Source organism: Chlamydotis macqueenii, chromosome 5 (assembly GCF_036417535.1).
Source record: "Chlamydotis macqueenii isolate bChlMac1 chromosome 5, bChlMac1.mat, whole genome shotgun sequence".
Lineage (NCBI taxonomy): Eukaryota > Metazoa > Chordata > Aves > Otidiformes > Otididae > Chlamydotis > Chlamydotis macqueenii.
In genome coordinates this window covers 36,343,938-36,371,742 of record NC_141560.1, presented here as the reverse complement: position 1 = coordinate 36,371,742, position 27,805 = coordinate 36,343,938, and the positions used below count along the sequence as shown (strand labels likewise).

Below are 27,805 nucleotides of genomic sequence, written 5' to 3'. Positions count from 1 at the left end.
TATAGCACAGTCGTTTTAATAGAGCACAGCAACAGCTTTGTTACAGGAAATGAGGGCAAATATCTCTTCCAGTGGAAACTATGGGAAGAATTTAAATAGGAAGAATATTACCCAAACTAGAATTTGGTTTTTTAGGTGGTAAACCTAAAATCTGTATGCTTAAAATGCCAAGGGATCTCTCTAGGACAGTTGTTAAAAACCCCAGTTTTAGGTCTCATTCCCAATAAGACTGGTAATATTATAGAACATTTATATATATAATAAGGCTGGTCATCATGTGGAACCTCTGTACATCTCTGTAGGACAAAGATCCATTGCTGAGTCATGAACTAGGAGTTAATCAGATCTCTCTTGTACAAATTCTAAGCTGAAGCTCAAATGGTAGGTTTCTTTTCTGCTGTATTTATGTCAAGTGAGATGAAATCTTTGAATTTGAATATTCCCTCTAATGGTATCCTCAGGTCTGTGATATGCATCTTTAACTTAATTTTGGAAAAAAAATTCCAGTGTAATTTACTATCACTTCAACCATTTAGTCTTTCTAAATGTTTGGCACCTTTCTCATTAGTAACAGGTGATTTAGTGCAGAAAAAGCCAAGGTATGGCTAATATTTTAAAAGGAAGTTTATTTTAAACTACCTAATTTTAAGCCATCTTGAACATGACAAATTTTGGTACATTTGTTGAGGTATTAATTCTGATTTATTCTTCTGTATTCGGGCTAATTAGTGAGAGAGTTACAAAGGGGAATCAGTCAGGTTACAATATATTCATGAGTACATCCACTGGCACAGTATATTCAGAGACAAAGATTCCAGCTGGTTAGAAAAGTTTGTAAAATCAGCATTAACAGGAGAAACTGGTCACTGCAATTTCTTATCTCTTCAGAAGGCAGGTTGTATTCCACCTCTAATTAACTACTTGTTGAGATTAAGAATAGGTATGCTGTCCAGGAAAGAAGTGAAGATGAAAACCCAATGTTTGAGAAAGCAGAGTTAAACCTTGCCAACACTGTGAAGGTCTTGAATCTGCATTGCAGAGGCACCAAAAGGCACTGGTGGTTAAAGGTTCCATCCTGAGAGCAGTTAGGAGACTCACCAGCCTAACGTACTTGTCTGGCAGGGGAACTGCTGCTTTCTGGGATTCGTAATGTGAGGTGTTGCTGAAAGGCTGTTGAGGGTCATCACGTCACCTCTGCTCTGTGCTCATCCATATGCATTGCTGTTGCCAAGAGTGCTTTTAATTTCTGATCATATGATGATGTTCCATAAGCTATTCATAAGTAATAAGGGATAGAATAAGTGGTGGAAATCCCCAGGTAAACAGAAGTGGCAACATGGAAATTGATCTGGAAGCTAGAGTGGATATGTTTCTTGAGAACTGCTGAGGTGTGGGAGTGCCAGAGCGATACATAGATAGGTAAGTGGATGTTAGATAAGTGTAATGTTGCAAGAATTATGCTGAATAAATCATATAATTGGGAGTCTTAGTATATGATTAAGGTATGTGACACAACTGACATGATTTAGTGAGAACTCGTATGAATGAATGTTGTGGTTTTGTTTAGTGAGGGGGGGCCTAAGGTGGTAGCTTCTGTAGGAAGCTGCTAGAAGTTGCTCCCCTTTGTTTAGTGGACTTGGCCGGGCCTAGGGCGGACCCGTTGCTGGCCAAGGCCAAGCCAATTGGTAGCAAAATGTTCTATAACACCTCTGCGGTAATGTATTTAAGAAGGGGAAAACAGGAAAAAAAAAAGGAGAAGAGAAGATGTGAAGAAGCTGAGCAGGGGCAGAGGCGCAGAGGGGGAGGCGCAGGCCACATGGGCCTTGCAGGCCTCACCCTCTGGCCTCTTGCCACGTGGCCGACTGGGCCCGACTCGGTCCGGCCTGGCTGTAAGAAGTGGAGAGATGAGAAGATGGATGATGTGAAGAGATTCTGAGAAGCGTCTGCCAGCCTGTTGTGAAGAACGTTTTTTGTGAGAGGAACGGCTGCAGACGCCAAGGTCAGTGAAGAAGGAGGGGGAGGAATAATGCGGCTCCTGGCCAAGATTCCTCTGCAGCCCGTGGTGCAGCCCATGGTACAGCAGGTTGTCCCCCTGCAGCCCATGGAGGTCCACGGAGGAGCAGAGACCCACTTGGAGCCTGTGAAGGACCCCACATCGGGGGAGGTGGATGCCTGAAGGAGGCTGTGGCCCATGGAGGGCCTGCTGGGGCAGCCGTTCTAGAGAGACTGCACCCCATGGAAGAGATGACCCACGCCAGAGCAGTTTCACAAAGGACTGTAGCGTATGGGTGGGACCCCACACTGGAGCAGGGGAGGAATATGAGGAGTTCTTCCCCTGATCATGAAGCAGCGGCGTAAAACAACGTATGATGAACTGACCGCAACCCCCATTCCCTCTCCCCACCCTGTGCCGCTCGGGGAGGGGAAGGTAGTAGAGATAATGTTAAGCTTGGGAAGAGGGAGGGGTGGGGGGAGGTTATCTTGTTCTCTGTCTCATTATCTTGCTGTTTGTAGTAATAAATTAATAGTTTTCCCCAAGTCGAGTCTGTTTTGCCAATAACGGTAACTTTAAGGATTTTCTCCCCGTCCTTATCTCAAACCTCGAGCCGTTTTTTGTTATATTATCTCCCACTATTCTCTTGGAGGGTGGGGGGAGTGAGAGAGCGACTGTGTAGTCTGGTCCCGATTGGGGCTGAACTACGACAGTTGAATGTACTATAATGAGGTATTCCTGCCTTTTCAAAGACAGGCCAAAGAATAGGGAGGAAAAAGCGTATATATCAAAAATTTAGAGGAACCTAGAGTTACTGAACAATCTGGTAAAGTCCGAAGGGAAAATAAGAGAAAGTCAAAATGAAGAGACCACCATAGAAGATGAATGAATGGGCGCAGCATTCTGTGAGCAGTTGGCAAAACAATCTGGAATTTGGTGGTATGAAGAAATTTTTAATTACTCAAAGATTCTTTGAGAAAGGTATAATAGAGTAAGTGTAACAAGCATTCGCTGGTGACTTTTTTTTTAAATTTTGTCTTTTAGTAATGTCATAGTACTTTTTAAATTTTTTTCTTATTTGGAAAAAGAAAGAACTTTCTGGAAAGTTTCTATAGATGTGATTTCAAATAGTGAGAAACCAGTTAGGAATGGGTAAGTGAAAGGCAACTTGATTGATGTGACAGTGAAATGATAGTACTCACAATGTTTAGCAAAGAAAACAAAATAGAAACAGTGGATGTCAAGAAGCAGACACTGAGAACTCATAGAACTAAAGGTCTCAGGGGAATAAGAATTGAAAGGAAAGCTTTTTAAAAAACAACCACCCTCCCACCCCCTTCCCCCAACTTTCAAACTTTTTAAAAGGGAAAGGTCTCAAGTGAAGGTAATCCAGTTGCAAAAGAAGGATTGGGAATCATTTATTGACTTCGGACGCACTAAGATAGCATGTAAAAAGGGCTAATTATATTGCATTAATCAGGGTAAATATAAAAGAAAAATAGCAATTTTGAGAGATAATTTAAAAAAGACTAAGGCTCCTATGAACTGAAATGAGCAAGATACATCAAAGAAAGCAACACGTATCGTAGAAATTCCTTGTACTAAAAGGAGGACCAAACCCCCACCATTCAGTAAAGATATCTTTAAAGCCATGCTAAGGATGAAGTTTGTAATACTTCCCCACCCCCACCTTCCCCAGTCTTTGCTAAAAAGTTTGTCTGCGAGTGCTAACCTGACTATTTCTAGTATCAGTGGAACAGCATCTCTAGGCATAACTGAAAAAAAACCAGAGTAGATTCTGTACATAGATTGAATGTTTTCAAATTATATTTGATGGACCTCATCAAACTGCATGAAGAAACTTCAGAAATATTAATAGTTAAAATTAAAGATGGCCACAAGAGTGGTTACTGAGAAATGGAAATGGCAAAAGTAGTGCTTATTTTTTAAAATAAGGAAAAAATGGAAAGGATGGAACAGCAAATGGATTTGTCAAGAAAAATAGTATCAAGACAATGGACTTCTTCCTATGACGGTGTAGCAGATGAAGGCTATTTAGATAGAAACAGTAGATTGAATTTGGTTTCAAATTTATTTGCACAAGCAGGCAAGAAAAATTAATAGTTCACTGTCAAAATGTCAGTGAAATGTGGCTCTGGAGGCATTTATCCTTGTCTCAGTTTTATTCTGAATTTTCATTTATGACCCAAAAATTGAAATGAATAGTATACTTATTAATTTTTGGTATGAAGTTGACAGACATGTCAGTATCTTAAAAAATGAGGACTCTATAGTAGATAATGAGCATCATGTTGCAAAAAAATGTGAAACATCGTACTGTGGTGTATAAAAATTGAGATATATTTCTGCTTTATGCAGATTTGTTAGGTCTCAGAATCCCACATTCTGTTATGTGAACCTTAGTGAAAGAGCTGTTGACCTTTTGGCAAGAGTGCAGAGGAGAGAATCAAACAATGTCTAGATGCTTAAATCACAGACCTAGAAAATACCGAAATCAATATGGAAAGAATTGGAGTGAGTTGGAATGAAGGAGAGAACTCTTGGGAGGATGTGGTAACAGTCTTCAAGTATGCACTTCTGCAGAGTGGAAGGAACTAAATTGTTTCCATAGTGAAAAGACAAAAGAGCAATTGTGCTTGATTTGAAGAAGAAAAAATCCAGCTTAGATATTAAGAAAACAATAAATAGTTAGAGTTTTCATGTAGCTTCCATCTGCTAGAGACCTGAAAAGAGATTAGACAAAAGTATTGGAAATGGCATGAGGTTAGTTAAATATTTCTGGAGGGCTTGAAGTAGGTGATCTTGCAGTGATTTTTTTTCATGTTTGGTTTTAACATGTCTAATTTTCTATATGGGCAAAAGGAGATGTCACAATTTCTTACAAGTCAGAGCTAGATGCACTCACAACACGGCAGACAGTAGTAACAGGGAAACTACAATTCTCCAAGGAATTCATTATTACAAGGTCTGGAGTGGGTATGCAACATAAGAGCTATTATGGAAGGATAGATTTCCCTTAGCTTGTCAGTGCATCTGTACCTCTAAAATGCCGAATACAAACTATTGTACCTCTGAAGACAATCCAAGAACAGTCATCTGTGTAGTGTGTGTAAAACATCCTCAGGTAGTAAAGAAGAGAATTAAGATAAGCATTCTTTCAGTAAAAGAAGGTAGATCAACAAGTACTCTGTAATGTAATTTATTTTTCATGATATGTTAACAGTCTATATAACATTGTCAAGTAAGTGGGTTTTTTTTTAAATATATTTTATTTTTTATTCCATTTCAAGTTCTGTTGCATTTGAAAGTGTCAAGTATGGATTTGATTCTTTAAGTGATCATAAAGCCTCAATGAAAGTTAAAAATGCTTTGCATCTCAGGATATGCAGTATTAACTTAACCTAAGACCTGGAATTGATTTTGTAATGTGAATACTTTATTGTTACATTATGAATCACTTAGAAAAAATGTAACCCTGGTACAGAACAGTATTTCCACACCCTGGTACTGAACAGTATTTCCCGATTCATTCCATAGAATTATTTGGCTACTGAGTGAGTCAGTCTAGTAAATTTCTCATTGTCAAAGAAAACGCATAGAATTAGTAATCAGTGAGACAAACTTCTCATTTTTGTAGCAGTATTTAAATAAGGAGATAGGGAGAAAAGCAATACAGACAATGCTTTTCATTAAGTCAGTTGAGTGATAATATTAATTTATAGTTTCGTGAATAAAATAAGAGCTTTCAGACAAGACTGAGAGGCTTAAAATAATATTTGAGCTATATTGTTCACTTGGATTTTATGATGGCATATAGCAAGCATCAGTTTAGTTTTATTGTGCAGATGTCATATGTCTAGACTCTTTTACTAGAAATCTCTGGAGTTTTTCCTGACTTGCAATCTGGGGTTTGTTCTTTGTGGTTGAGGAAAGAAACACTGTGAACTGGAGGAGGCTGCAGCGCTTAAGTCACTTGCCTGTACGCTATGGGAATAGATATGATATTTAGCACAAATCCAGTAAGTGCTTGGTAAATTGGCTGTCCTTAAAATCATCTGGAGAAAAAAAAAAAAAGTAGTATATTTGAGGGTAGCAATCAGCAAGACTGGCAGAGAGGACTCATTGTCCCGAGGAGGTTAGGACACAGAGCAGAAGTAAGCGATTTCTGTATGGATTAACACAACATTAAGAACATGAATATTGTATCACTCTGTGCCATCTCTCCCTCTAGGGAGTCCAGAAGTGTGACTGCAGCAGCGGTACTAGTACTGATAACGTTGCTGCCATTAGAATGGAGTCACCATGGACAGCAAATGCTGTCTGGGAGATCCTGAATAGATTCCGTAACAGCTGAGTTCTCTGTTGCCATGGTTTTCCTGCTAACAGCGGTTTTCGTGATAGTGTGTATGTGGCTTGACAAACAGCAGCCATCCCGTTGGATGGCATTCCAGACACAAATTTCAACTTGCATTTGATATATTTGACACAGAGCAGTTTTGTACTAAAAAGTTCTTGGTAAATGTTTAACTTGACAACAAATTGCAGTGTAAAACTCAGATGAATTTCATCCATTCTTTCATGTACTAGAATTTAAGATGTCTGTCTTTTTTAAGCTTTGTTTTGCTTCTTATTTAACCCAACAATTGGCTGATGATTTTGGTTTTTTAGAGTAGTCAAGCAAATAGTAACTTTAGCAAGCCCAGAAAAGGATGTAAATGTTTGTGCACAATGTGTTATTAAAATGTTATGATGATTTACTGAGACTGTTAAAGGCAAGTTAATTAAATTGGTGTTAGAAGATGAAATGTGAGATAGTCTTCCTTGTGCTTATTGATGGTGGCACATATTGTTTTTGTTTTTTAAGAAAGAGCTTTTAAATCTTGTGTTGTTTAAGAGTATTAAATTCTTGGAATTGTGTGAAATTTTTTCAGACACTCCTTTTTTAAGTATTTCAAGTTTATTGCCGTTTAAGTACAATTAGAATGCAATTGGTGGAAACTAGCTCACAAATCATGTTTCACAAGCATTATTTTCATATCTTTTCTTGCAGAAGAAAAGAGATGACTGTAAATTGAAATACAAAATGTTCCTTTTAAATACAAGGGAAGAAAAATCCTGTAAGAGTGATTGAACACTGGGATAGGTGGCTAAGAGATTGTGGAGTTTCCATCCTCAAAGAGAGTCAGAACCTGACTGGACACAGCCCATAGCAACCTACTCTAGTTGACTCCACTTGGAGCAGGGTGTTTGGACAAGGCAATCTCCAGAGGTTTCTTCCAGCCTCAACTATGCTATGGTTCTGTGATTCTATATCTCATCAAATGTGTTCATATCTGATGAAATCTGACTAAATGTTTGATACCTACTTAAATTAGCTTCTTCAAAACAAATTATTTTTGTATTTATCTATTTTTATACTTTTTATTATTTTATTGGACAATCTATATTGGTTGACTGTTTCACGCTGAATAAAACCAGGCAAACCCAGTATTCTTAATGTTTATCAGGAAAGGAGGAAATGCTTTAAAAGCATAAATATGAAGCTTTTGGTTACCATGCATATGAACAGCATACCTCACATCTTATTTCTCCAGATTACATCATGGTAGTGTCTAATGACAATCATCCTTGACTTTTGGCAAGGTTGTGATAAGGTGCATGTGTGAAAACTGTGAGAGTGGAATTTTGTCTAGATATGTGTATATTTTTTGGGGGAAAATACGCTAGGTGAAAGTGCTAGAGGATATATAGGAACCATAAAGGTCTTATATTTTACAGCAAAAAAAATTCCTCTCAAACAGGGAAATACAAGTAGATATGCATTACAAGAATTTCTCTTATATGTAGATGTCAAAGGAGGTGATAAGCAGGAGTGTCAAACTACAGTGGGCCACTCTATAATGGTTCTGAAGGATCTTGCCCCCAAGCAACCCCTTGAACAAGACAAAATTAGAAAGGAAAGGACATTTTTAAAAACCTTTTGGCCTTTACTTTCTGTAGGCTGTGAATTCCTTGATGCTATTAAAAAGTCCATCATATAATCTCACATCTGAATATTGTCTGTGGCTCTACTTGAGCTCCTTGTAGTTATATGACAAGAATACTGAAAGATGCAGGTGCAAAGAGCGTATCAATATGCCATGGCATTACCTCATGGCATTTTCTGTCATCTGAATTGTTCTTATGTTCAAAATGTAATATTGTCTTCAGATAGTACTGTAAAATGTGCAAGCTAATTGCATTCAGAAAGCTAACTTTGGCACTCATCTTTATGAATGTTTTTAGCATGTTTAGTAATGCTGTAATTTTAATTACAGTTATATACAGACACATTGTGCAATAGGGGCTATGTAGATAGCTGGCAATCATAGGATATATGGCAGTCAGGATTAAATGGCAATAAAGGATTCACTGAACTGCACTAACAAATCAGACGTGATTACAGTCTGTGTCAATGACTATGCAGAGATTAGAAGATGTATGCTGGTGAATAGGCTGTAGCCCATTTGCTTATGCTATTTTTCTTTGTGTGAGGTAAGTGAAAAGAAAATGAGAGTATAAGCATATGGTCCTAAATTATATGAAATATTTTATGAAGGCAGTAATAATTGAGGAGGTTGAATTAAGCATTCCTTCATGTTTATGATGTATGTCACCTCTTGTTTTTAGCTCTGTTCATCAATGTTTTCCTCTTTCCATTATGTTTTAGTAATCTTACCATTATATGATTCACAATAAAGTATTTTGCTTTAATGATCAAATAATGTAGCCTTTAATCACTTGCGGTGTCCTACTGTTTCTAATTTCTGTTTTTCAGAACAAATATTGAAAGCAGTTTTCTCTTCATTATTTGACTTTTTTGTGCTCACCTTTCTCAAACTCTCAATATTTTTGCTGTAATCTCAATTTTGCAATCATTTGTATGAGTAAAAACTCAATAGGTCTGAGTTCTCATTCTGAGCATATACAATATTGCATGCCTTGCTCATATTAGTATTCTGTCTTGCTATCATACAGCATTTTTTATTCAAGGAACTCATGGCTCTCCAGTCAAGCTTTTTGCTCTCCTATGAGGACAGGCTGAGTGAGTTGGGGTTGTTCAGCCTGGAGAAGAGAAGGCTCTGGGGAGACCTTATAGCGGTCTTCCAGTACCTAAAGGGGACCCACAGGAAAGATGAGGGAAAACTCTTTCGCAGGGCCTGTTGTGATAGGACGAGGGATAATGGTTTTAAACTAGAAGGAAGTAGATTCAGACTGGATATAAGGAAGAAATTTTTTACACTGAGGGTTGTACAGCACTGTCACAGATTGCCCAGAGAGGTGGTGGATGCCCCATCCCTGGAAACATTCAAGGCCAGGTTGGATGGGGCTCTGAGCAACCTGATCTGGTTGGAGATGTCCCTGCTCAATGCAGGGAGCTTGAACTAGGTGACCTTTAAAGGTCCCTTCCAACCCAAACTATTCCATGATTCTATGAGTCTTGTCCCAAGATCTGGTGGCATCTTTTATGCAGTGCTCCAACTTCAGACAGGCACGGTTTTATACTGTAGCTCTAACCGAATATAAATGTTCAGAACAGGGCAAGGCTTTCTCTCCTCTCTTTGTTACAGTATGCTCCTTTTTGCACAGGCAGTAGAATACTTGGCCCTCGGGACTGTCCAAAAGCCAGAAGATTCCCTCCTGGTAGAACTCTCAACCAAGTACTGCTTATCAGAAATAAAGAGGTTTCATTTGGAGAAGGGAAGCTGTCCCTTTAGTTCTTATCTCATTATATTTGTTGTATAAATAAATATCCACCACTCCTTTTTTTTTTTTTGCAGAGTAACATTTTAAAATTTTCAGCATGAACTTTTTTCTTGTGTTATGAGAAAACTAAATCTTAAGTTCCTCATTACAGAGATTATTAGAATTCTTTGAGTCTTGTTATTATCGCTGGATATTTTTAAAAGATAGATTTTTCCCATATTGTTTGTTTCATGAGCATAGAAATCTGTTTTGTGGTTTTGGGAGATAGAGTGATCCAGATTTTCTCTGCATGTCCTAGACTCAAATATGGGGATTTAGAAAATCTATATAATTGACTACCTAATAGTGCAAGATAGAAATTTGCATTATATAGATCCACTTCACTTACTAGCTTATTCTTAATACTTTAGTATTTTGTACTGTTTTCATTTGCAACCTCTTCCTGTGCCCATCCTGGTATTTCTGGTTTTGTGAATAAGCCAATAAATGATGAAATTAATTAGGGTGTGTGGTGGGTATGTGCCTATGTACTTGCACACCCTCACCCCCACTCCACATATATAGGTATAAATCAAGCGAGTGAGAAGCAAGGTATGAATTTCCACCAAGTAAGCCCTAGGAACATAATGAGAGAAAGGTGACTGCAGTGGCTCAGCTGGCTTTCTGCCCTGCTACCTTGGGCAAGTTGGTTAAAGCTGTATTGAGTGAATGTATGTTAATTCCTGGGCTTTCTCTGCAGTTCAGTGTGAGGATTATGTGGTTTAGAATAATGTTCAGAGCAGCCAGTTTACTAAGCTGGGAACAGCCTAAAGCTAACTTGTAAGAGAAAAAAAAAAAAACCCCAACCCAAACCTGTCCGGACTCTCACCCTTTCTGGAGCTTAGGTATTTTATGTGGGCTCCAGTCAGGTACCTTTGTCTTCTTAAGATCTAAAACCCAGAGGAGCTTTGTAAAGCTAGGCACATTTAAGGCATTTTTGTTTCAAACGAGGAAGAACTCTTCTAATTACTCCATGTATCTTATGGTTCAAACATTTGTGTAGCACTGGTAGAATTAAATTTAGGTCTACCTAGCCCACTGTTTCAAACTACATCTATGATCTTTGAAGAGAAAACCATCCATCCTCAATAGGCTATAGAATAGATTCAGTGTAGTACTATTCATAGCTGTTGTTGAAACTGGGCTCCTTATATGAGGAAAGTCAAGCCAAAGAGAGTACGCCTGAAAAGATTCAAGACATTATGACCTAGTGCTTAGTGCATCCAGCTCTGAGTAGAGAGACTGAAGTGCCTTAATTGCCTTTCGCAAGAGTGACTTGAGGTAAAATACAAAAATACCTATGTCATGTCCCTCCCCTTGTTATTGTCTCCCTAGTCAATTTTATGGCTTTTTAGCGTGGAGACTTTCAGCCTATTGCTCCCACTGGACAGTATTAAGCTCACTCACATAAAACTACAAATGAACGAGCCGTGTAAGGAATATACTTCCAATAATGTATAAAGTAAAACACAGATGGTTCTGAAGGCATCAGGTGCATTAAAAGAATTCCAGTACCGAGTGGTGTTCAGTACTGTGAGGAGATACAGCCGTGAACAGATTCTGCAAAGAAAGAACCAGTTGATTGTGTCTTCTGCCAGCCAGACCAGTGAGATTCACACCAATTTGTTCTTAAAATTCCAGCAAGAATGGATTTCTGATGACTCTGAAAAGGATAGAGTATCATTGTGTGGCTCATAACCATGATGTGTCTTTCTTAATTAAAACTCATATATTTTAGCAATTAGATATAGCTCTCAAATCATGCCAGCCAAGCTGGTATATGCACACGTGTTGTAGAGGCTATACTACTATACTACTACACAGCATCATCTTTCCAGATTAGAGCTGTACCCAATCTTGGTATTTATATTGATTTTTATGTCTCTAACAACAATGTGTTAGATATAGATGTTTTATTATTGTCATTAGCATTAAAAAATCAGATACTTAGACTCCATCTCTTCTAGTATGCTCTTACTCTCTTACTGCATTTTTATGGAGTATGATAATGCTAGAAACTGCTGCTAAACTATGTATTTTCAGAGGTGTGTATGTTTCTATGTACATCTGTTTTATTTGTCTTAGTTTGATACAGCTCCGTGGTTATGAATTTTAAATATCGTCCACCCTAATCCTCTATTTTTTGTTTAAAAAACCACGATCTGTTCTTTTCTCAGTGTATTTCCACAGGAACTCTATCTCAATTAGCTTACTGACTAAGTGGCTTTCTGCTAACTGCCCGGAAGATGCACCCAAAGCACTCGACTGTGTCATTGCCTACTGTTTCAGTAGCTGTGATTCCACATAACTGAGTAGTGTAGTGTCCTCTCAAACCAACAATGTCGTTATTAATTCATCAGAAACACAGCTGTGAACTTTGGTTGTTTTTTTTACCAAAGCAACCGGGCAAAAACATTCCAATGTGCAGTAAAGAAAGTTCCAAGCAACTGCGGTCCACAGCGCTTTGTGTTTAAGCCATTGACCTTGTAATGTGATCACACAGACTTTTTGTAAATTAATCTTTCAGATCTTATGAGTGACATGTGAACTTTGACTTCATGGGCAAAAGACAGACTCCAGCTCCAGTAGAGTCACCTGTATCCCAAATACATGATAAATTTACATAACTTCCTTTTGAAAAACATGAGTCTTTTGGTGCTTTCATGTCTTTTAGTGGGGGAAATATTAGACTTTTTTTTCCTTTTTGTGCAGTGGTGTCCATCACTGAGTATAAATGACATTGTTCCAAGCTTCATTAAAAAAAATTATTTTAGCTATTCCTATGGCAATTATATATTTCAAACTGCAAAACATTAACTTTTCTGTGAGCTACGTACAGCTGTATCATTTTACATTTTGGTAATTTGTTTGTTGTTTCTAGAATTGTATTAATTTCCCTAAAAGCAATTTTTTTTAGAATCAACGTTCAGACAGCTGATTTGGATTATATTTCATATATAAGTATGTTTGTCAGAAAACAGGTGAAAAATTCAAACATAAAAATATTCCTGTATCATCAAGACATTACTTTTTAAACTGTGAGTCTTTTTACTATAAACCCTTTAGATTTCTACATGAACATGATTATTTTTTGTCCTTGGTGCAGGAAAGCTGCTATGCTTATGCTTAGTATATGCTATTTGGGCTATCTGGTTTCCTGTACCTCTGTCACTTGGCTTGTGGCATTCTCTTTGGTGATGAGGAGCAAATACAGGAGCTTGCCCAGTGTGGTTGTGTGACCTGTGGAATGCCATCGTTGCTTCCAGTTACAAACACATAACCATCTCCTACCAGGCATAGGTTTACCAGGAAATGAGGAAGTGGAGGGAAGGAACTGTGTGCTACAGCATTGCGTTCTGTACCTATTGGCCTGTAGCTGCCATAATCAAATCAACCTACTGGCTCTGTAAAGTGAGTCAAGGCTTTCTTGCTTTTTTCTGTACGCAGATACCTGTGCTTCTGATTGCATGAGTCAGGATAATAACAATAAGGAACCGCAACATTTTGAATGCATTTACTTTTTTTTTGTTCTGGGACTTAAGAAAGGACCTATGACTGAGAAAAAGAACAGAGGATGATAAAAGGGGTTTTTATTTCTAAGGCCTAGAGAATTAAAAACTATTATAAATTTAGTGGCAGAAATGAACGGTGAGGTTTTTTCCTCGTTGCTCCAGAAGAAAAAGGAGGTTGGCTCTCTTACCTGCTCTTATGTTTGTGCTGTTTCTAGTTTGGCAAGGACATAAAATACATGGATTTTGGTTATAATAATATAGGAAATTTATCATGTCAGCAGGAATATGGTCATTGGTACCGTTGCACATTTACCATATGTGTTAGACAAGCCTGAGGAAAAACTATAAGGATTTTAATAAACAATCAAAAGTAAGACCTTCTGAAGATTGACTTTTGTAGTTAGACAAAAAAAAAAGAAAAATATTATCATTTTATGTTTCTAATTTTTTAATAAAAGCTGACAAACATCAAGTTATAATACTAGATTAGCACTTGTTTTATCTCAACCATAACTTTTTAATTGTTAAGTGGTGAATGTAAATTTTCTGGTAATGTATATTTGAATGTTTCAAGGTTTAATTCCTGTTCTTGTACTTACTGAAAGGATCTACCCCACCCCCCCCCCCACCCCCGCTTCCTCAAAATCAAGAACGGGTGCAGGCAGGCTTGAAACTCCAAATAAAATGTTTTCCCTGGGGCAATATTGTTCATCACATTCTTCCTAAAGGCTTTTGGGTTTTCGTTTTGAATGGAAATAGAAGAGCCAGATGCAGGTATCTTATTTCAAAATACCCTTCCATTCTTTAGCAAAGAAAAAGATTCTTCATTATTCTCTTTCTTTTTTATAAAAATTTTTCAACACTTCATAAAATATATGCCCACATTGACAAGCACGGCTGCACCCTGACGTCCCCTGTAGAAACTTTGCACTTGCCCAATGGCAACAAGACCCACCAAGCACAAAAAGAAAATAAAATTCTTTATCAGTTCTTTCTCTGACTTCTCATATGCAGAGACTGAGATGTGGCAAAACCATCCCTACCCTTGCTCATTTATCTCTACTCACGTACAGTGGTTTTTCTGTAAAAGGCAATGACAATTTCATAGATTTTAGATGGGATGTTCCTTAGTGAGTGTAATTGTTCACACTGTGAATTGGAAGGGTCAGAAACATTTCGTGAGCAGTAAATGGGGACTTGATTTTTTTTCTTTTTTTAAGAGACTAAAAGTCCTGCCAATGTGAGGTAGGAGTCCGTATTTGCAGTTCAGATAACTACAAATATTGCCAACTTCTCTTTCTTTTTCCCACAAGTTGAGTAATTTTTGGTACTGTTAAAGCTCTTTATTTTTACTGTGCCATAATTGCACTAGAATTTTTGCTCCTATTAAAAAAGAAAAAAACCCAAGCCTTTCTTTAAAACCATAACAATTAAAAGATCAAGACAAGAAAAAAGTACAGTTTCAGATGTACTAGACCTGGTATTTTTGGAGAGGTGTCCTGGCTGTCAGTGTTTGAGTGCTTGCATTTGCCAATACATGGCAATACTGCACATGCTTTTATTGAGCTTGTGGGATGAACTACAACAACAAACCAATGAAAGCTAAGCCAGTGTCGTATCTTATGAGTCTTCTTATTTAAAACTAGGTGTCTTTACAATTCCACACTTTGATGTGTTTCTCAGAAACAAGTTTCTGAATACTAGTGTCCTATATAGCTTTTTCTAATCCTCTGTGATTTACCAAATTTCTGCTGTAATGTTGATCTCTGCCTCTTCCCATTTATTCTCTTTTTGCTTAATATCCTTTGAATTGTGCTGTCAGAAATGTTTGAGTCTTAAAACAATAATTTGTAAGCAAAACACTAAGTGTTCTTTTCTTTAGATTTTAGCTGGGTTGAATTACAATCTGAAGTGCCAGTGTTTCTCTGCTGCCTGTATGGACCTTGGGGAACTACAGTTAACCTTAGTACTTGGCTGAGACTCTTGATTTAGGTAGCATGAATGTGAAGCAAAGAGAAGAATACTACCATCTGTATTTAATGCAGAGTAAAAAAACTCTGTAAGAAAACCACATTTATAAAAGAAACTGCATAGTTTGTTTCCTTAACTTGGATAATTGAGATTGTACACTACCTGTGTTAGTTCACTAGAGAACACTGCAGGTTTCTGTATCTTGTTATTCTGCATACAGGAGAACTTCCTTCATAACACACTTCCACTATTTGGAGGGAATATTTCCGTCTCCAAAACACGTATCCCAGGTCAGGTTTAGCATATACATACATATGTTGTATAGAAGTCATCAGTGTTCAGAGGTGCGTGTTGCTATTGATACACAGGGCCAATTAATAAGATATTCCTAAAAAATATCAGAAAATATGGTCTAAACTCCTGAAATATGTAAACTGTTATTTTTTTCTTTTTTAATTCTCTGCTTATAGTTGCTTTTGATGAGTCTTCATGGCTTACTGCTCCTTGGGCCAGTCCTTATTTTTGGTGAGACTAAAGTACACCTAACTGCGTAGGTAATCTGGATCATGTGTCTGTGGCTTTCCTGTTTTCCTTCTTATTGGATGGAGGTGTTTTGTTAGTTTTATCGGTGTTTTAGCACTTACAGTGAAGATTCTTATGTTATGAAGAAACAAATTTCTGTGTTCTTAATTTTATTGCTATTTATATTTTCTTTTCCTCTAATAGATTATGGACCTGTAAGTATTCTTAAAATCACAAAAGATACTTTGCTGCAGAGTTTTCAAGTTGCTATAGTAAGATATTGTGGTACCATTGTGCTACACTGTATCTATTTCTTGGAAAAATAAAAGCCAGCATGACCAAAAGAGGAAAAATAAATGAGTTTTTGTAACAGAAAACAGCTGCCACCACATCAAGGCATTTTTGTCTACTCTGCTGGCTTTGCTGAAAATTAAAGCCACAACTTAATAATATTCAAGGAAGATAGTTCTATGGAATAAAATCTGTTAAATGCTTAATAACAAACAGTTAAAAACACAAAATGGGATGTTTAGGAAACTAGTTTTGAATGCTAAATAGCCTAGATTGCAGAAATTCTGCTTCTTCGGTGGATGCTAGAAAATGAAAGTCTTCTTCAGAATGATGGATTGTAAATACCAGTTCAGGAATGTGAGTCTTATGTTTTCACACATATGTTCAGTATGTTAAATAAAACCAGCTTGCTTTCTAACCTAAGAATACTTGAAAGTGTATGAAACCAAGTGCTCTAAGAGCTATCCAGTTGTTGAGGAAGATTTTGGAAATGAGAGAAAAAATTATACAGTGACGCATATGTAGTACAATGCTTAGGTTTTTTTCTGTCTACAAAAGCAGTAGATTAGATGAGAGCTACACATTGAAGTAATCTGAAGTTAGAAGAGCTGACTTTTTGCAAAACATCTGTTGACAACCTTGGAGTAGATGGATTTTAAATTCAAAGTGATTTAAATCAGATACGTTAATCATAGTTGAGTATTTAAATCAAGGGGAATTTACATCATGATTTTTGCAGCTTTTAAAATTCTTAAACTTTTAAATTATTTTTCAGAAGAATGGTTGACCTGTATTGTTTAGTGACTACTAGGATATGTTAATTTTCAATTAAATATGCCCATTATATTAAGTCAGTACCTTTTTGCCCTAGCCAGGAAAATATACTCTATGCACATTTAATTGCACAGTTTAATGTATGTTTATTCAAATTCAGATTAAACAGAATTGAACTACAGAAAGTAGAGTAAATTCAAATGCATAAAATATCTCTTAGTACCTCTAAAAGAGATTATAACTATCAAAATTTGGCTTACCAGTTCATTTAACTCAGCAGACTCAGCTGCTTGGATAGTTACAATTCCCAGCCACTAATAAAACACTCTTTATAACTTTTTTTTTGTTTGCGTATTGTTTTTCATTTAATTTTTAACAGTTTATGTTTTAGGAACATCAGACTTTACCAGATTTAGCCATAGTTTCACACTCACCAGTATTTTATGAAAGATTAGTTAAATAGGAATAGTATATCCAATTTAATTTAAAATAATTTCTATTACCCTTTATTTGCTTTTATATTTAGGTATTATATACAATATATTCAAAATTTCCTTTGATAGTCCATTGTCAACCATTTGCATGTTGTGTAAAACCTATTATTCATAACTTAATTGGGTAATAAAATATAGTTAGCTTTCCTTTATAACATGGTGCAGAAATCTTACATTATATTACCTTCTGCAATGACACAAAAGGCCAGCATGCTAATGGAAATACAGATTTTAATAAGTTATATTTGATATTTTAACTGTTTAGTTTTTAATCCTATACTGTTTAGAGTCTAAAGGTTACAGATACCATATTTGGTTCAGTTAATGCAAACGGAGCTTCAAAGTCATAATCTTCCTCTAACGCATATATAGGCAATTAAGAAAAATAATTATGTAGAATAATCTTCACTTTAAAAATAATACTTTTTTATTAATAAATACATGCCTGATAGGAATGTTAGAAACTTTAAACCTGTGTGACACTTTCAGATTTTTTTTCCTGAAGATACCTTCTTAAAACTTTGATGAGGACATACAAATCTAGATTTTGGTGTCCATGGGTGAAAACTTCATTGGTAATAAGCAGGCACCTAGAAAATGTTATACAACCCGTAGATCAAAAGCTACTGTGTAATGAAGTAAAGTTGAAAGTAAGCTTCAGAAAATGAAAAGTAAAAAGTACGACTTGTAGCAATTCAGAAATAAAGCTTTTTGGATCTTTAAAAGTTATAAAATTATTTCCATGTGCTCTGAAGAAGAAATTCACACTTACAGCCACTGAAACCTCTTCATTATATCCTAGCACAGTACCATGCAAACTCTGCAGCTGTGAGTACTGTAGTTTAGTGTTGATAGTATCAAATGAGAAGAAAATGATTGTAAAAGATATTTCAGCTTCCTTTTTTCTCTCACTTCTGTCATCTCTGGCAACCAGTTGCTTTCTCTTTCTAAAGTCTACAGGGTGTGGCATAGCTGATGAAGCACAATTTTACATTATTTGCAGATTCAAACCACAAGTAATTGAGTAGATATTATTGAGAAAGATAAAATTAAAAAAAAGTATTATACTTCTTTGTAATGACTAAAATATGCATGTTTAAATTACTTTTCCCTGCAAGAACTTGTCATAATTATTTTTACTTGTATAACCTGTAGGCTATCTTAAAAATAAAAAATAAATTAACTGCTGCAATTACCATGTCTCATCTTCGCAGTTTTCACATACTTTGCTACTCTAAATAAGATCAAAATTATATAAACTGATGTCTCCTTTTGACTTCTGTTAAAATTTCTCTTTGTGAGAGAAAGGTGAAAAATCCTTTTGGGTTTTTTATTTCCAATTTATTAATGAAGTTCATTTTTCTCTTCTGCAATTTTATACTGTTTTAAAATTACTTTTAATGTAGATTTTATATGATTCTATGAGGCTGATTATGGCTTTGATGTTGTAGTTCCGATGGCTTATGATGTTACAAGTTCAATTTTCTTTTCAGACAGTGCTGTTACCAGATGCCTGCTAATCTCCTCCTCTTCTTTTTCTGCTGCTCCTGTTTTCTTGCCTAGCTATTTCTGTCATTTCTGCTTTCTGGCTCTTAGCAGCAGCTACAGAAAATTGCTTACCAGACCTTTTCATTCTGCCCTTACACAAACAGAAAAAGTGGAAAAAATAAGAGAAGGGAAAATGTTACTAACAGAAAGAAAGATAGCAGAAAGATAGCAGGAAAAGAGCAAACGCAGGAGATATTCTTTTCACTCTTAAAGATTTACTTCTTTCCTGAAACAGTACAGAAGTCCCCAAACCTACCCACATTGGACGGAAGCACTGGACCACCAGATGGGTAATCATGATTGTAGCACAAGGAGCTCTTAATTTCTGAAGCCATTATTCAGCTTCCAGTCTTAATTTTTTACACCATCAAATTGATACACATTACTGTCCTCTCCAGAAACATACTCACTGAGTTGTAAGCATGTTTTTCATCTACTGTAGTTACGTTTTCTCTCCTTACGTTCTGAAATAACCCTTCTGAAATAGCCTTAAAGAGGAAAGATTAACTTTTTCTTTGACATTTCTTAAACTCTTTCTCATAAGGTAGTGTTTTTAAAACAAACAAGCAAGCACTGAAAGCCATAACATGATGTGCTGGACACTTAGGAATTTATTTGTAAAGGTGGATGTATGGATCTCTGTAGTGGGTCTGGCTGGCATGCAGTTTATTTTCTTCACAGCAGCTGGCATGGTGCTGTGTTTTGGATCTGTGACCAAAACAATGCTGACAAGACACCCATGTTTTAGCTCCTGCTGAGCAGTGCTTGCACAGCATCAGGGCCTTCTCTGTTTCTTGCTCTGCCCTCCCAGTGAATAGATTGGGGATGCGCAACGGGCTGAGAGGGGACACAACGTGGCAGATGGCCCGAACTAACCAAAGAGATATTCCATGCCATGGAACATCACGCACAGCAATAAAAAAGGAAAAGAAGAGGTTCTAGGAAGTTACCCATATTTTGCTCAGGAACTGGCTGGGCATTGGTCTGCCCATGGGAGATGATGAGTGATTGTCTTTGCATCACTTGTTTTGTTTTATTTTTCTCTTCCTTACCTTCTCCTTTGTTTATTAAACATTTTTTATCTCAATCCACAAGTTTTATTGCTTTTACTCTTCCTTTCCTCTTCCCTTGTCCCACTGAGGTGGGGAGGCGTGGAGTGAGCAAGCAGCTGTGTTGCGTAAGTGTCTAAAGGGGTTAACCCACAACAGTCTCATAAGGAGATATTCCCATAACTTAAATTAGTTTACAAGTTGCGGACACCAATCCTGACTTCTGTCAAGTGCAAAAGAACTTTGAGCTTTTACCATTTCTGGAAATTGTAAGAAGCTCTTCCACAATGACATGATGCGTCTGATTTTGTATGCAGCACATTGATGATATTCCACAGTAGTGCTGACCAGTACTGTTCATAGACAAGCGCATGGTGCTTCGGTGTGATGCATAAAGGTGAGACCTTGGAGTTGATGGTGCACACTGAGTTAAATAGTGTGGAGATACAAGGCAAGGATTGCCTGTTTGAGAAACTATTCATAATTAATGAAATAACTAAAATTTACAAAACCTTCCTGTGCTGAGATGTCAAAAATCTGAATGTTGTCTCAATAGATCAGTGTGTTCTTAAAATGGAGTATATTTTTCTCAGGAAGAGAGCAGTTACTTTAGAATTGACTGTTACAGTCCTACACATCTAAGTAAATTAGAGCATCAAAGTAAATTGTTTCAAGCAAGTAAAGTATCGTCAGAACTTTTGATTGTAATACTTTCAGATTAAGCAACAAAATATACATGTTTATAGACATTTGATGTACATAAGTCCTTAAATAGTCCTGATTTTCTAGGGCTTATTTGTTTACTGAGTGTCATTTTGTGATTATTTACTATAATTAGAAATAATTCAGACGTATTAGCTTTCTCCCCCTGCTAAAATCTGATGAGGCCTTTCAGTGTTAGTCTGTTTCTGTCACTGTGTAGATGTGGAAAACAGGCCTGAAGCTTTAACTTGCAAGGCCGTAGTCACAGCAGGTCTGTCCACAGCAATCCACAAGTTTGCATTCCTACCACATGCAGTAAGGTTTTTTCTATAGACCCATGTCACCGAGGAATTCAGCAAAGAACAAGAAATCTTCAGTCAGAGAAGGGCCACAAGTGTGTGAAAACCTAGCCACACATAAACAGTAAAGGTCATTAGCAAGCTTCTAAACTCCTGGCTAGGAATTAGTTTTTTGGATCATTAACGGTAAAAAGCCTAGGAAATGAATAGGACTCAGTGCCCTATTAAAAATTAGCCAGAACAATTAGAAGGTTTTCCAATTTCTAATGAGAACGAGACCTAATAGCTCATTTTCCCTTATCTAGTGGGCTGTTGCTGCATTTTGAATTACGTTAATTTTATGTCCCTGTATTTTTAAGGAAATATCTTGAAGTATTTTTTCCTCTATGAGTTGTAAATTATTTACAGTGAGGGCAGTGAAAGCTTGGGAGAAGCAGAATCTAGTGTCTCCCTAAGACTGAGTTACTGATTCCACATCTTGTAACTCTAAATCAGTACAGTGACAGGATTTCTTCTGGTGTGTGCAAATGTATGCTTTGCAAACTCCTAGTACAGTTGCTGTATTATGCAATTCCATGAGTTAAAATGCTCATTTGGTTGCAAATGCACAGCCTTTTTTGGTGTGAGGTGTCTCTCCTTAGGGTACCACAAATTTCCCTAAACTCAGTTTTCTGATTTCAACAGCAGCCTTTCTGCTTTCATTTCAATGTAATTTTTTTTTGCTCCAGAGTGCATGACTGATGGCTATTTAAGAGCTATCTTCTCCTCTACTGTATGTTTGTGCTTAACCCTAAAATGACTTTGGCACAAGAAAATGGTGAACAGTGAGCCTTTAGTATTTTAAAATGTAATTTTTGGAGAGATTTTAAAATGTAAATTTTGGAGAGGGTACTTTCCTTATCTTTGCATCATTGCAAGTATGTCTTACAAAACAATCCAAAGGGAGGAAAAGATCAAGAAAGAACAAACATAAGTAATACTTCACACTGTGTGCTTTGCCTGCAGGCCTGCCACTCTGGAGAAAACAAACCCAAAAGTTAAAAAAACTTTTTCACTCTATAGCTGTCATACTCATTTCCCTTCCCATTTGCCTTAGGCTCTAAATCTCCCCACGTGGCCCCCTGGTAATAATCAAGGTAATCTGTGAACTAATTGTCAATACAAGCCATATGATTTTCTTGAAAGGAAAAAAAAGAAAAAATTAAATTTGGACAAGGAAAAGTAGATTGCAGATAAATGGGGGTGGGTATGTGGGAAATAAAAGGACAAAAGAAATGCAGGACAAGATGATCTTCCTGACTGTTCATTTTGTACTCAGTCCTTCATTTACACCAGATGCAGAATTCCTTTCTGTAGTGAGTGAATTGCCCTGTCATTAACATAAAATTAGCTCCAAATGATCTTAGCCAAGAGCTTTGAAATATGTTAGTATAGAACCACACACTCAAAAACATGTGGGAACCCATGTGGGTTTCCAGATGTGAGAATCTTCTGTGATATAAATATAGTTATGCTTACGTAGCATAATATTCTGCTCTGTGGATATACTCTAGATGCAGCTGTGCTTCCAGTAGTGGTGTAACTGTGTTACTGTGGTGCTCAGCCTGAGTGAATGCATCTTGTTTCTTACAGTGAGTCCGTTCAAATGACGACTACTTGTAAACAGACATTGTCCTGCGAATTAAAATACTCCTTCAAGAAATGTAAGGAATTCAGTGTGGGCTAGTAGATAAGATTGAAAGTGAGAATTTGAAAAAATCCATGTTTCATTTTTGACTTATCACGTGTTTTGCTACTAACTGTTTTTCCCTGTCTGCCTTATTTTTCATCAGTGAGTACTTTCTGCACTAGGATTAAAATTAATTAGCCTGAGAAAAGTTTGAAGAGGTCATAATTTTTTCTTTGTTGTCTAAATAAGTACTTAAGATTGTGGTTTGATTTCAGTTATATTAGCAAAAGTACATTGATTAATACCAAGATTGGCTGAATCTCAATATAATTACCTGATTTTTTGTTCATCTAAATAAAGCTGTCTACGAATAATGACAGTCTGTGCATGCCTTTTTTTTTGTTTGTCTAAAAGCCCTTAACATCTCAATTTCTTTAATGCAGTTTTCTGCTTTTGTATGTGTAAGAAGTGTCTTTGGGAAGGAAACTGGTCTGTGCAGGAAAAGACTAGTGAGTTGAATAAATTATAAAACTATAAAATCGAGTTTACAGTTGAGGCACTAGCTAATGTACTTAAAGTGATCAGTCTATAGTAGCAATTATTAGCTATTATTAATGTTTGAACACATAAATATGGAATAGTGACTGAAAGTAACCTAAGATGTCTTTCTTGTTGACTTTGTAATTTTTAATAGCCACAACAAGTTTTACAAAGACATACTATTTCCTTTCTGACTGAAAACTGTCCCCATTCATGAACATAAATAATTGATTTTTCAGGTGTAATTTGTACACCTTGTACTACTTAGGCATCATGTCATATACCTCAAACAGGGTCATATCACTCCTGTAGTTGGATAAGAGACCTTTGGGGGGGGGGGGGATATGATCAGCTAAACAGCTGATATCAATCTTTCCTCTGAAATGACAGTAGCTTCATGCTCTAGCACAATGTAAAGTAAATTCTGTGTAACAGTCATTACACAGGGAATAAAATCATTGTTTGACATAAATTGCTGCAGCCTTAGGGAGTTCATCAGATTGTCAACTGATCCTTTGTCTCTTGGAGGCTGGGTAAAACCAAGGTTTTGATTGTAGAGGGCATCTTTTTCCATTAAATGATGCAGAGTGTCTGTAACATAATATATATTAGTATATCTTCAATATCTCAGATTTCAGGGGCAAATGTATTATGCATATCTAAAATATGTCTTGTACTTTTCATTATAATCTTTAAATTGTCAGGGAGTAGGGTCTCGTAGATGAGTAACTGATGTCCTTCTTCTCAGATGGTTGAGAGAGGCTATGGATTTCTACAGGGAGCAGCTGGGAGCACTGGAGTCAGTATGTGGCAATCTTTGTGGGCTCGTGCTGTCCAAAACCATTTTTGACCCCACTTGCACTGCCTCAACAGCTGAAAGTATTTTAACAATCTGCTGTTTTGCTTTCAGTAACTAAAATCTTAAAGTGTCTGTGTGTACACACAACAAACCAAGATACATGAAAAAGTACGTGCTTTGGTAATTAAAAAGCAGCAATATCTAGTGGAAGACTAAGTAAAATCAAAGGCCTTTCAGTGCCTTGTGGACATCAGGCTTCTTTCCTACCTTTCAGCATCTAATCTATCTAGAACCTACTGAAGATGTTACGTAAATGATGTAATTATGTAAATGTATATTTAAATTCAGTTTGAATTGAAAAACATTGATATCAGTTTAAGAGTTCTGCCAGTGCTTTTGTAACTCTCGAACTGTTTTATGGTGCTGCTTTTCATTAATTATATTTTGACAGAAGAAATTCTTGCCTTTTTTTTTTCAGACTGAAGAACAAACAGGCCTCTCTGAAGAGAAGCTTAAGACCCTTCTGGAAGAATGTATGCAGCCTCAGAGAACAATAAGCAACGTTACCATGCCAAAGTCTCAGGAATCTCTTTCTTGTGGATTAAGTCCCCCTTGTTACACAAGTCAAGACTCCACTCTTCACTCCACATCTACTCTTTCCAAAATGTTAGTTGAAGACCATATTGTAGGGATGTTAACGGCTCAGGAAAAGGCTGGACGCGAAGACAAAAGCTTATGTGTTAATGCAGAGAATGAAATCCCTGGCTACTATATCAGCAAAGCTTTGGCTGATAGTCACTTATCAAAGGATTCACTGGCCCAAACAGAGGAACCTGATGACCTAGAAGGTTTACAGAAGATGGGAGATAAGAGTATTACTGAAGGTTACTTTATGTCAAGAGCACTCAACACAAAAAGGTTGAAGAAACCTTCTTTCTTGGGTGAACCATTATATTGCATCAGAATGAACAATGAACCATCCACAGAGGCTGACATTCTCAGCATACCACTGCAAACCAAAGGAGGTGAGACTCTTAACAACCCTGTAGAATAGGCTTTTGATTATGATGAAAAAAACCCAAGCAGGTTCTCACCAAAGGTATGCACCAATACATGCTGATTATTACGGTGGGGCAAGGATGTACTTTTATAAAACATAAAACTGTGCCAAAAATAATAGACACAAAATAACAGAATGTTTATTAAAATTCTTGCCCTGACATAATTGACTATGAGACTAGGACTCTTACGAAATATAATATTGATGTTGATTAATTCTGTCAGATGGAAAAGTGTTGACAACACATATGGATTATCTTTTTGGTAGTAGAAAGTCATTTTCACTGTTCTGTGGAGAGCAAATACTCTCTCAGTAGTTGGTATAACAATTCAGACAAAAATCCAATCCCTATCTGATATTATAAAAAGATTTTGGAAATGTATCTATTTTTTATGTCCTTTACTAAAATGCAATTATGTAGTGAAACTGTAATCTAAATCGACATTTAGATTTTTACCCTAGGATGACTTCTCTTTCTGGTAAGCAAACTGTTCAAATAAGCCAGGTGGCAGGTACATCTGTATCTTTAATTTCTTTCATAGAAGCTGTGACAGTATGAAGTTGTTTGTGATTAAAGTGCTCTAGTTTAATTGTATTAGAAATCAATAACTTTTGCTAGGTTTGTCAAGATAGATCTTTGTTATACTTGTAATCTATTCTGAATTTGGAGAAACTTTTTTTTCACAGTCATTGGTAATTTAGGAGAACATTATAATACCACTTTACTATGTTGTCATTTCTTAATTATGATCACAACTGTTTCTTTAATTGTTTGTGCTTAACCTTTCTACAGTGAAAGGAGTGTTAATACCTTTTTAAAGTCATTCCACCTATCATAAAGCAAGAAGGCTTGTTATTGCTGTTTTTATACTGCCAGACGAACCTGGTATCCAGATCACCTGCCATATTTGCCCATTATGAGATTTAGGCCATAGCTGCAATAGGAAGAAAATAGAAATGCAACACCTGTAGAAAAGGTTGGGTTTGGTTTGGGTTTTTTTTTTGGTAGGTTAGTTTTCAGCTAACTTCACATGTCAGCTTTGCTCTTCTTTACAAGCATTAGAAGAGTGGAGCAAGGGAAGAAGGAAGCAGTCTACTCCAGAGGAGAGCGAAGTGGCAGTGGTGGTGATGGGGAACCTCTGCCAGGGGCAGCCTGATCTCATGCAGGATTTACATGACTGCACCCTACACCACCAGTCTTCTTCAGCCACCAACAGTGAGAAAAACTCAAGTTTACCGTGCTGCCTTCACATGAATTAAAGTTCTCCTTCAGTCTGAATGTAGTACAATCAGAGTCAAGTGTGACTCAGCCCCAACTAACATTTTTGCCTCTGAGTGTTCTTTAAGATGGGATATGTTAAATCAAGCAAAACGGCATGCGCTGTAGCCATTGTGTAGTGAAGTGAGCAGGTAACTGTTCGTACCTGTTGTGGTACACATAGTCAGTATGAGGTAGTTTTATTGCATAAGAAAGAAGGGAGATTTCAGCTATTAAGTACATTTCCATATGGGACATCTCTTTGTAAGAGTCCTTTAAGTGAATGTGTTAACGTTTATCACTAAATAATTTCAATATCTTTGAGTCATAATCATGCATTGTGTCAGAACAATGCAATAAAGTGTTTTGATTATCTGTTTTCAGCAGTGGTTGAGTAATGTTCAACTGTATAGACCTCAAATCTGTATGGTTAATAAACATCTTGGGTTTTTTTTTGAGGAAAAAAAAGTGTTTGAATTTTCAGAGTCTCTAAATCTTTATTTTTACTAAAAAACTAAAAGCAAAACCAAGGATATCATTACAGATATCATTACCTCATCAGACTTTGAGTCTTTGTGTCAGTGTCTGATTTTTAAAAATAGTGTGAACAGGTAATCTTTAGGCACAATAAAAGTAAGTACAAAATAAAACCCACTTCAGAGGTTTGTCATTGTTTTTACATTAGTGCCAAGTATTTTGCAGTTATCCAGAAGTTTAAATTAATGATATTCAGATGTATTGTATTCCACTTATATTACTCTAATGCTAAAACGTACATCCAAAATTAGCATTTAAATAGGTGGCAGTCCATTCTTATTATTTTTGTCAATATACTGCTTATGAGAAACTGTACAGCATAAACCTGAAAACCTTGATGCCTTTCAATGGAATCTTTTTTTCTGGAAAGGTGACTCAGTTCTGTCTTTAAGCAATTATTCCTGGCCATAAGCAAAAGGATGTGATGTTTATCAAATTTGTAAAGTTGCCTAATATATTCTATAGCTTATTCTTGTTAGTTCAGACATGATTAGATGTGCAAATAGTATTGAGGAATGGAGATCCCAGTGGAGTCCAGTTTAAGGCAAATACATCTTCAGACAAAGATGTCAGGTGTATTTTTATTTTTAAGAGACATTTACATAGTTGAGCTTTATTATGCTCTTAATTCTAAAGGACATAGAATCATAGAATGGTTAGGGTTGGAAGGGACCTTCAAAGGTCATCTAGTCCAACCCCCCTGCAAGGAGCAGGGACATCCCTGACTAGGTCAAGTTGCTCAGAGCCTCATCCAGCCTGGCCTTGAACGTTTCCAGAGATGGGGCCTCCACCACCTTTCTGGGCAACCTGTTCCAGTGTTCTATAACTTGCATCGTAAAAAATTTTTCCTAATTTCTAATCTAAATCTACCCCCCTCTATTTTAAAACCATTACCTCTCATCCTATCGCAACAGGCCCTACTAAACAGCCTTTTCCCATCTTTCTTGTAGGCCCCCTTGAGGTACTGGAAGACTGCTATCA

At 36.7% G+C, this 27,805-nt stretch overlaps 1 protein-coding gene across 2 annotated transcripts in view; it reads left to right on the top strand.

The window, feature by feature from the left end:
- FSIP1 (fibrous sheath interacting protein 1) overlaps nucleotides 1-27,470 on the top strand; it is an 81,183-nt gene extending 53,713 nt beyond the window's left edge. For both annotated transcript variants that reach the window (XM_086749001.1, XM_086749000.1), the window contains 2 exons: nucleotides 24,448-24,994; nucleotides 26,087-27,470. In XM_086749001.1, the coding sequence (XP_086605127.1) occupies nucleotides 24,448-24,994; nucleotides 26,087-26,289 (750 nt within the window). In that variant the 3' untranslated portion in view covers nucleotides 26,290-27,470. The remainder of the gene's footprint in view (nucleotides 1-24,447; nucleotides 24,995-26,086) is intronic.
- The last annotated feature ends 335 nt before the right edge of the window (nucleotides 27,471-27,805 follow it).